The sequence below is a fragment of the Octopus bimaculoides genome, chromosome 14, assembly GCF_001194135.2.
Source record: "Octopus bimaculoides isolate UCB-OBI-ISO-001 chromosome 14, ASM119413v2, whole genome shotgun sequence".
Taxonomy (NCBI): Eukaryota; Metazoa; Mollusca; class Cephalopoda; order Octopoda; family Octopodidae; genus Octopus; species Octopus bimaculoides.
In genome coordinates, this window is record NC_068994.1 from 39305430 (window position 1) to 39316865 (window position 11436).

Genomic DNA, 11436 nt, shown 5'->3' on the forward strand with positions numbered 1-11436 from the left:
TATATATATATATATATATGTATGTATGTATGTACGTATGTTTGTGTGTGCGCGGTGCATATGTATGTGTGTACACACACATCTATAAACATCAAGCACACGATGCACTCAAGCCCATTTTTCTCGGAGTTATAGTCATGTAATTACGTAATTTAAGTTGCAATGTTTCTTCCCAAAAAAAAAATGTTTAAGATATCACAGAGAAAATCTGCACCTGTTTTTTTTTTTCCAAAAAAAAAGAACAAAACAAAACAAAAAACAACAAAAAAACCAGAAAATTTGTCCAATATTTTGTAACTGATCCCCAAACAATAAACTGAAATTGAAGAAGAATGTAATTCTTTGAAGACTATTACTTAATATACACCCATATTATACCATAACATTTACAAATATAACCAGACACAATATCCTTTTAAGCAAATAGCTCCAACAGAAGATATTACAAGTGAAGGTATTTCCAATTGCATTTTTATCTTTCTGACTGAAGCCATTATCACTGAATTTTAAACAGAGAACTTTGAATATTAAAGGTGCTAAATGTTCACAACTGCTATTCTGTAATTAAGAATGTCAAGTCAAGTAAAGAAATATACCTCTTCAGGTAAGCTGAACATTTGCATTATCTTAAAATATTTAATTTTAGATATTCCTGAATGTCTTTTTTAATTTTTTTTTTTCATCAAAATCTTTTTTATTTCTATATTTAAATTTCATTTTCTAATATGACATGAGTATATATATCAAATGATATTTTTGTAAATAGGAAATATGGAATGGCTGTCCTTGCGTAAAATCTGCAAGCACAATACTTTACTAACATTCTTTTTTTTAAAATATCTTATATGAAATTTGATAAAACTATTTAAAGTTCCAAAATGCAGAGGCCCCCATAAACCAAGAAAACAAGGTGTTACTGCAGCCAACATTGTTCTCACCAATAATAGAATCACAACACTATATTATCCAAGAAAATTCCATGTAACCCATTATACCAAGGGCCATAATTCAGTAAAGTTGATAGCTGAATCAAGGAAATTTTCATTCAAATTTTATTTTCGAGCCTAACATGTTCTTGGACATCTCTAGCTCCCTCTCGCTCTCCCCTCCTTCCTCTCTTTATCTCCTTTTCTTTTTCTTTCTTTATATCTCTGTTCCTTTCTCCCTTTCATTCTTTCTTTCTCTGCCTCTCTCATCTTAATTTTCTCTTTACCATAAACACATATATCAGTACACATTTGTATGCATAAAGACTTAAACACATGTTAAGCATTTGTCATTGTATGCATATATATATAAGTATATATATATATATATATGCGTGTGTGTGTGTGTGAGCGAATGTATGTGTGTGTGTATATATATATATATATATATATATATATATATATGTAGATAGACAGATAAATATATATACATATATATACATATATACACATACACACATTTATATAAATATATATATACATATGTATATTTATATACATACAAATACATATGTATATGTACTACATATATAAATGTACATGTATATATATATATGTGTGTGTGTGTGCATATATATATATACACGCACACACATCCATATATATTCGTATGTATGTATGTGTGTGTATATATATATATATATACACACACACACAAACATATATAAATAACTATATATATATATATATATATATATATATATATATACAAATATATATATGTATTATATATATATACACACACACACACTCACATGTATATATGTGTGTATATATGTATATAATATGCTTAGCATAAATATATATGTGCATAAAAATATATGTATATGTGCATGTATGAATGAAATGTGACAAAAGTCTGATGAATATAGTACCTTTGGTAAAGCTGGAAATAGTTTTTATGAGATGAGGAACTGTTCTTCATTGGTAGATTCCAAAAGTTTGATACTGAGTTAGAATTACCATTGTTCTCTTGTAATAATTTATAGTCAATCACACCATTGCAGTGAGAGTTCTCATCAATATCAGTTGAATGATTATTTTGGACAGAAAAAGGAAAATTCACAGAATTTAGTAGATCTTATTGCTCACTTTTAGCAGCTATTGGTCTTGGAGGGTATTGCAACCTGGAAAAAATTGAGAAAAAAATTACAGAGGACTATTCTACCTTGATTAAATAGAATTTCAGGCATGACAATTTTTTTTCAGAAATCAACTGTTCTTACTATCCACTCTAGCCACTATTCATTGAGTGTGGGAGCATTTAGGGACTAATTTTGAATATGTTGAGAGAAAAGGATATTGCCAAAGAGAAGCATAAGTTAAGGAGTATTATTGTGTTTGCAACATTTTTCATTGTTTCAATACTAAAAGTATAAGAATAAAAGAGCAGAAAACTCTACTTCTAGGTAAGATATATATATATATATATATATATATATATATGTATATATATAATTTAAATTCAGCTTATGTTGAAAGTCAATAAACAAAGTTTACTTTAGAACTGTTGAGAAGTATTGAAAGATCAGTTGACAGATTTTCTGCAAAATATGGATAGTTTATCCTGTTCATGTTATATTATTAGCATTCTCCTGCATTTGAGAATAAAATTATTTCCTTATCTGTATCTTATATATATATATATATATATATATATATATATATATATATATATATATATATATATATATATATATATATTTTTATGCACATCATATTATATTTTATACATGCATATATACATGTATACATAATGTATATAAGATGTGAAACACTCAGCAATTACCAACTGATACCTGATACTTATGCACAGAAACAATTATAGTGATTTGGATTCAAAGCTTGCCTGGACTTGTGTGCCTTAGAGGAGAACTTTCTATGCACAATCCTATAGTCATTCACGACTGAAGGGGGTCTTTACTCTTCATACATACATACACACATATATATATATACATATGAAAAAATATGACAAACAGAAGTTACAGTCAATACCATTTCTTCCCTACATTATATGTTTCATCATCGTGTCTGTTTGCATTCTTTGTAGTGGGTGTTCATAGTGCAATTAGATTCTGATTCACAACAGTCCTTTGATGAAACAATTTATTATATTATGCTTGCACACATATCATCTTCTTCTGATCTGAGAAAACATTATGAAATAAAGTGTTTCTCTGAAAAAAACTGATGTAGATCAGCATCCAATTACACTATTAACACCCACTGCAGAGGATGCAAAATAGCCACAATGGTGAAATTTGCAGGGGGAATAAATGGTATAAATTACATCCTGTTTTTATACTTTTTCCTTTGTTTACTCTGTGTGTTATAACTGGTAATACTGCTAAGAACAACAATGACTACACCATTTTACTGAAACTAGACCTCATGAGGATACTCATCATGGGCTTTAAATCCACCAGTAGCAGTTATACATATAACTGTATACACAGAAAACATGATATATATATTATTCAAAAATTAATATACATATCATTATTCAAAGAATGATATATCTATATATGAGTGGCTGTGTGGTAAGTAGCTTGCTTACCAACCACAAGGTTCCGGGTTCAGTCCCACTGTGTGGTACCTTGGGCAAGTGTCTTCTACTATAGCCTCGGGCCGACCAAAACCTTGTGAGTGGATTTGGTAGACGGAAACTGAAAGAAGCCCGTCGTATATATATATATATATATATATATATATATATATATATATATATATATATATATATATATATATGTTCGTGTGTCTGTGTTTATCCCCCCAACATCACTTCACAAACGATGCTGGTGTGTTTACGTCCCGGTAACTTAGCGGTTTGGCAAAAGAGACCGATAGAATAAGTACTAGGCTTACAAAGAATAAGTCCTGGGGTCGATTTGCTAGACTAAAGGCGGTGCTCCTGCATGGCCACAGTCAAATGACTGAAACAGGTAAAGAGTAAAAGAGTATTTATATATTATCAAAAAATATTTTTGAATAATATATGTAAATCCTAATAAATGTTTTGAGTATCCTTTCTTTCATTTGTCCTCTCACTCATTCAAACACATGCACACACACACACATGCTCTCTGTATACAAAGGAAATATATATGTATGAATTATAGTACAAGAGGATGGAATGAACAGGCTTTAATCCAAATCACTACATTTGGTTCTAACTGAATTAGTATCATTTGGTAGCTACTGAGTGTTTCACATATACACATTATTGCCTTAATAGACCCAGCAAAAGCTGTGTACCAGCATGTCTTCAGGTGAGCAGGTTTGAGAGTACCCAGCAGTGCTCTTGAATCCATTCACCAAAAGACATGCAGGCAAACAGATATTGCTGGATCTTATTCATGCAACAATGTGTATAGCATGTGAAACACTCAGTAATTGCCAGCTAATACTAATGGAAAGAAACAATTGTAGTGATTTGGGTTAAAGCCTGTTCATTCCATCTTGTATTATATTGTTTTGTATGAATTCTGTAGATGATATTAATGGATTTCTATGTACCCATGGAGGAGCTTTGTAAAGCATGCTTTAGGATCATTTTCTAAATGATGTTAAATATATACATATATATTAGTCACTTTCCTATTCCCAATAATATAAATATGTGTGTGTGTGTATGTATATATGTGTGTGTATATATATATATATATATATATATTTAATGTATATTTATACTATTGGCAATTGGAATGTGACTAAAGAATATATATATATCTATATATATTTGCAGTGAACAGATAGTGGCAAAATCACAAGGAAATGATAACTGATGTAACATGTGTCAAACCATTCCAGCAAAACAAATATAGTAGCAAATGAGAAGCAATAGAAAAAACAGATGTATGAATATTTCAGACCATTATTTTCTCATAAATTGACAGCATGGCTGTACTAATTCATTCATTGATTTTGTAGTGATGCTATGAACACATGGGTGAGGTATAGAATATTTGTGGTGTGGGTGGTGGGTTGGTGTAATGATGTGTTAGGGGTGATTGTTGACTAATTGTAATTTTAAACAAAATCTTTCTTTGCCAAAAGTAATTTTCTCTGGAACAGCCCCGTTTTTCACAACCATCATTTCTAATATCAAGCCATACCAGCGAGCCTCTGCTTGGTCATTTGATCCTTTAGAAACAGTAAAGAAGTTTCCTTTAAATCATATCCTGCCTTTTTCAAAATAGTATTAATGTCCGGGCAAGTGAAATCGAAACCGAACTAAATTCGACGACTGGCACCCATGCCAATGTCGTCTCCTTCATTGGACACGAAACTCAGCTTGCGAAGACTTATTGGGGCAAGCGAAATCAGGATGGCACCTGTGCCCAGCGTCACCTTTCTGGCACTTGTGCCCGTGGCATGTGTAAGGACTTTCGAGCGAGATCGTTGCCAGTGCCCCTGGACTTGCGGGTGGCACATGAAATACACCATTTTGAGCGTGGCCGTTGCCAGCACCGCCTGACTGGCCTTCGTGCTGGTGGCACGTAAAAGCACCCACTACACTCTTGGAGTGGTTGGCATTAGGAAGGGCATCCAGCTGTAGAAACTCTGCCAAATCAGATTGGAGTCTGATGTAGCCATCTGGTTTCACCAGTCCTCAGTCAAATCGTCCAACCCATGCTAGCATGGAAAGCGGACGTTAAACAACGATGATGATGTCTAGATTGGATAATTTAGTGTTATTTGTAAGATGATACTTGTTAGAAATGCACTTGATAAAAACAAAAATAAAATAAAAGAAAGGAAAAAAACTGGGTATTGCTGGAATGCATTTGATAATAAGTCTCCTCAGTCAGGAAAAAAACAAAACAAAACAAGGACAACAGTAACCTGTGGAGGTTATGGTTGAGCTATCTATCTAAAAAGACTTACCAGAAATCAATGTTCTGGTAGATTTTTCACTTTTACAAACTAATTTATTTAAAAATTAAATGAGTGCAGGTATGGCTGTGTGGTTAAGATGCTGTCTCTGCAACCACATGGTTTCAGGTTCAGTCCTACTGTGTGGCACTTTGGGCAAGTGTCTTCTACTATAACCTTGTGTTGACCAATGCCTTGCAAGTGAATTTGGTATGTGGAACTGTATGAAAGCCTATCATAATGTATAAATGTGTGTGTGTTGCTTTCTATTTATGTTTGTCACCCCATCACCATTTGATAACTGGTTTCCATTTGTTTACATCCCCATAACTTAATAGTTCAGCAAATGAGACTGACAAAATTAGTACCAGACTTAAAAGATAGTAGGTGTCAATTTATTAGACTAAACTCTTCAAGGTTGTGCTCCGGTATGGCCACTGACCAATGAATGAAACAAATAAAAAATAAAATGTAAAACAACTAGAATTTCCTATTCTTGAGATATGGGAACTGAATCAACTCATTTTTGATTGTGGAGTACTTTCCAGAATTCTTCACATTTTATATGATGTATTATGCACATTTTACTTTTACTGACTAATAGAAAGAGTTTGCAAGAACTGATTTGCATATGATTAGTGTGTTACATCATCAGCATGTTAGAATGCATAAATTTAATCAGTACACAAAATGTTAATGCTTATAGAACTGACAATCATAGAAATCACTCATTCACCCGAAAGATCTAGTGTTGTCTTATGCTGGACATCTCAAAATAGTCATAATCACATTGGTTGTCAAATGCAGAGATATAGTGATTGATGACCATGGATGTCACAGTGAAAGAGTTATCACATGTCACAGAAGATAGAAATGGGTTGGAAATCATCATCATAATCATCATCGTTTAACGTCCGCTTTCCATGCTAGCATGGGTTGGACGATTTGACTGAGGACTGGTGCAACCGGATGGCTACACCAGGCTCCAATCTAATTTGGCAGAGTTTCTACAGCTGGATGCCCTTCCTAACGCCAACCACTCAGAGAGTGAAATTTTAAAATTGTTATATTTTGGTTTTTATTTATTTTAGAATGATTTACAAAGGGTTCCCCTCTTATTAATTTAAATTTATAACCTGGATTTGAATGTAGACATTGAAAGTTTTATTACATTTAACTCTCAGAAGTATCAAAAGTAATACTCAAAGAGAAAATATTTTAGATTTTGACACCTCACAGTTTAGGGTGTTCAAACTATATCTCTTAAATTATAGACTATTGATCCTCTCCCATAAAAGAAAATAAATGAATGGTGATGGAGTGATTTATGATTTTAAAATAATGAAAAAAGAAAAAGAAAAAGAATTGCAGAATGTAAAAGAGACAAAGTACTTGAATTAAAATAACAGTAGAATTACAATAATCAGTAGAAAACTGATCCGTAATTTTTAAAAACAAAGTTGTTGCATGGAATAGTGGTAAGAATAGTTGTTTTGTTGATGTTACTGGTCCATAGCTTAGCCCTGACCATATAGAGCAATGACCGAAGACCTTCTAGACATGTCTATCTCATTGCTATCTATATTCAGGACTGCATTGTCCAATGTGATTTTCTGTGTTTTATGCAAGCAGAATTTGATTTGAGAGAAATTTGACTTTTGATTCTTGATGGTCAAGTTAATGTATACATGGTTCAGGACAGTGGGAATGTTAAAGGTTCTGATAAGTGAATGTTCAGAAAGTATAACAAGAAATGATGAACGCTTGGAAGTGAAGTAATTCAAATAGAAGTAAGCAGAAAAATAAAAAGGCATAGCAGGAAAAATTGAAAAGAAGGGTGGTTAAAAATTGCTGAGTGTGCAGTATAATATAAACTGAAAGAGATACTGAAGAAATGTGAATAATATACTGAATGCTAAGTTATCATGAAAAACATCAAAAAGGATTTATTCAATATGAAATAAACAGTGCACTCTAAGTATAAACATCTGCAATTAACTGTCTGTGGACTTTGTTTTCATTTTCATCTTTTTTAATGACCCAGAAAATAACAAATTTTTTGGTATTCTGCAAAATTGATTTATAAAGGGATTTGTAAGCTGGATTTGAGAAAAATATATCAAAATATTTATTAAAATGAATTCTAAAAACTATTAAAATTAATATTGGTTTCAAATTTTGGTACAATGCCAGCGGTTATGGGGGAAGGGGTAAATCGATTACATTGATCTCAGTGCTCAACTGGTGCTTATTTTATCTATCTCAAAAGGATAAAAGCAAAGTCAACCTTGGCAGTATTTGAATTTAGAACGTTGAGTCGGGAGAGATGTTGCTAAGCATTTCGTCTGGTATGGTGATGATTCTGCTAGCTTGCCACCTTAGTATCAAAAGTAATATTCTAAAATAAAATATTTCAGATTCTGGCATCTCTCAGCTTAGGATATTTAAACAATATCCCTTAAATCATAGACTGAGTTTCATAAACTATGTTTATACTATGGTGAATTACATGGTATATTTAACCCTTTTCAAAAATAAGTTAGATACCAATTACCATTTGTAATGAAGATAAGCATGCAGAAGATTATTTAGTTATAAAATATGTATTGCAATGGCATAATGCAAAGTTTAAATGTGTATGTAGATAGCTATTGTGGATAAAAAATTTAGTAACAGAAACTAATAGCTGCTTTTTACTCTAGCTATAAAACCCATGGTAGATCAAATGTTCACCTGTATTTCATGTATGTATGTATGTGTGTATATATATATATATATATATATATATATATATATATATTTATATATGTATTTATACATAAGAATTTACACACACACACACACATCCATATGTATGTATGCACCTTCTGTGCATTACATTCTGCCTCCAAGTTTTACGAGTAGCTCTTGGTAAATGCCTGAACAAATGCTGAATGAACTGATATATGTTCACCATTTCAGCCACCCACAAATCTTCATTGCTTTCACCAATAATTTCAGATGAAAATAAATTCAAGAGATCCTTCCATGAGCAAACATGCATTTGCAAATACGGTGTGACTTCATGGGCAGGATTTTCCACTTAAAACTGATCAAAATGATACATACTAAGAGATTCTAATGATCAGGTGTCCCACATATATCATAAAAATAGAAAAAGAAATGGATTTGTTACACCTTAATGTGCTTTAGAATATAAAATTCCTTTTAATTAAATTGGATTCATTCTGTCAACAGACCTAAACTCTGGCAAGTACAAAGAACTCTTCAGTATTGTTAAAACTCTATCAGTTCATGGTCTTTGTGGTGTTCTTAGCAGAAAGTCACTTTGCATAGAAGACGACAAATACATTAAAATTGCTTCCAATACTATTTGGCAAGGGGACCCAAACAGTTGGAAATAGTCATACCTCTTACAAAAGACTGGCTTCAGAGGCTGGAAACTTCCAAAGTTTGTTGGGATAACTTGAGATTGACGGAAAGCTTCGGATAACTATAACCTGTTCTTCACAATTTAATGCAAAGAAGAAAATTGAGTTCTGCAATACCCCTCTCTCAGTCTCTCTCTCTCTCTCTCTCTCTCTCTTTTGCTTTTCCCATGTCAAGAAATATAACTCAGCATTTCGCAACTGGATGTCTGCTTGGAAAATTAGAAACAAGTTTACTTTACTCCAGCACAGCCAGTAGAACATCGAAGGGTTTGTGCTTACAATGTTTTTCTGTCTGTGCCAGTATAATTCACTTCATGAAAATATTGCTGCATCACAAGGTTCTGTTCTACTATGGATGAAACAATAAAGTTAATCAATGCTGTTGGAAGAGTTTATGCCGTACACTCTAATCAACATAAATGCTTCTGTATATGACTTCTCCATGAAGATGTAAACTCAGTTACTAGAAAAGTTTGCACCACCTGCGTAGAGGTATGCTTTAAATTTCAGTTACTAGAGGATGCTGCAAAATGAGAAGCAACATTATTGCCAGTTACTGTTTCTCAAACAGCCAAGAGTCTTAAGGCTCTTTTCCCCATGCTGTTAAAATGTGGTAAACCATTCAATCTACTCTAGCTTTGGCTCATGTAATATGGTGATCTTCTTGAAGATTTCAATTAGCATGTTTAACACATGTAGCTTGGCATGGAAATAGGACATGCAGATGAAATTTACAAAGTAGTCCTCATTAACATAAAAAACAACAAACTTCATGTGGTAAATGGTGATGAACCACTCTCAATTTAAAGACAATGAAGTCACTCCTTTGACACCAACTGAACTATGATCACCACTGGTTTTATGATACAAACTTTCTGTATTAAAATGAATTGAATTAAATATTTCACAAAAATCAGATGTTTATTCATGTTCCAAACACCAGCTTTATAATGAGAAAGTGAAAATGTAGTGTTTTGCAGAATTTTAGTAACAAAATGGTTAACAACATGGATTTTTGCTTAGGAAAGGATCCCTAATAATATTACTAAGCAAATAGATCAAATGTAGAAATCATATCACAAGACCTCTGGCTAAGAAGCTTGAGCCACAAAAACTACTAATCTTATTGAGTGCACTAAAGGAGAGGATACAATTATACCTAAACTTCACTTCATATCAAGCAATACGTTCTTTTGAATTAGAAGACTTCAGTTTCCAGTACACATAGGCTTTGACATGTCAATCAATAAATCCCAAAGAAAAGCAGTTGCTGGGCTACCTTTTAAAGAATCCTGCTTTGCTCATGGCCAATTTTTTGGAAGATGCATAACATTTTTACTTATGGTTCTGCTAATAAAGTCAAGAACAGTGTGTATCCTAAAATGCTGGCAAGACTGGTCAGAATACCTAAGGCCATGATAAGTATAGATCTAATAAGAAAGTGAGAGTCTTTACATCTCTTTGTATCAATGAGTGTATTATTTCTGGCAATATTTGGATGTGTGTGGGATTCCTCCAGATTTTTCTGGTTTCTACACATTATAAGGAGAATTTATTTCTATGGGAAGTTAAACTCCAAACACTGATTTCTACCCATTTAAAAAAATACTTTAAGAATTAAAAATTGCAAAAATGAATTATATATTATATTCACCAATAGCTTCGAGTGAAATATAACTTTTACCTGCCTCCTTTAAACCTGTGTTTTTTATTGAATATACCAGAATTAGCTATATATCACTCGCAAAATTAAATTGTGAAATATGCTATTCAAACTAAGAGGATATTTGTGGCACAATGCATGAAACACCAGACAGCTACAAACATAACTGGGAAAACAATTTCATTTCTTACATGAAATTTAGCTTTTCAAGAGAAATCCCAGAATCCAGGGATGTTATACTGAACCAAATATGACTGCATTAAGAACAAGTCACAGCCATTTAATTATATATATATATATATATATATATATATATCCTTGGTAAAACATAATTCCCAAAAAGAAACACACTCTAAATTATAGAGCAGTATGTATATATATATATGTGTGTGTGTATGTATATATATATATATGTATATGTATATGTATATATAAATACATATATATATATATATATATATATATATATATATATATA

At 32.0% G+C, this 11436-nt stretch overlaps 1 protein-coding gene across 5 annotated transcripts in view; it reads right to left on the reverse strand.

Moving 5' to 3' along the window:
• The window catches only part of LOC106872391 (protocadherin beta-15), a 190287-nt gene that overhangs the window by 131120 nt on the left and 47731 nt on the right, over nucleotides 1-11436 (reverse strand). For 2 of the 5 annotated variants that reach the window (XR_008265553.1, XR_008265554.1), the window contains one exon: nucleotides 1724-2113. The exons of 1 other annotated variant lie outside the window; for it this stretch is intronic. Coding sequence is in view for 1 of the 4 variants with exons in the window: in XM_052973121.1 (XP_052829081.1) it covers nucleotides 2081-2113 (33 nt within the window). In the remaining 3 variants the exon portion in view is untranslated. Of the gene's footprint in view, nucleotides 1-1723; nucleotides 2114-11436 lie in introns of those variants that run through there. 2 more of the 5 variants (XR_008265555.1, XM_052973121.1) reach the window with 1 other exon arrangement.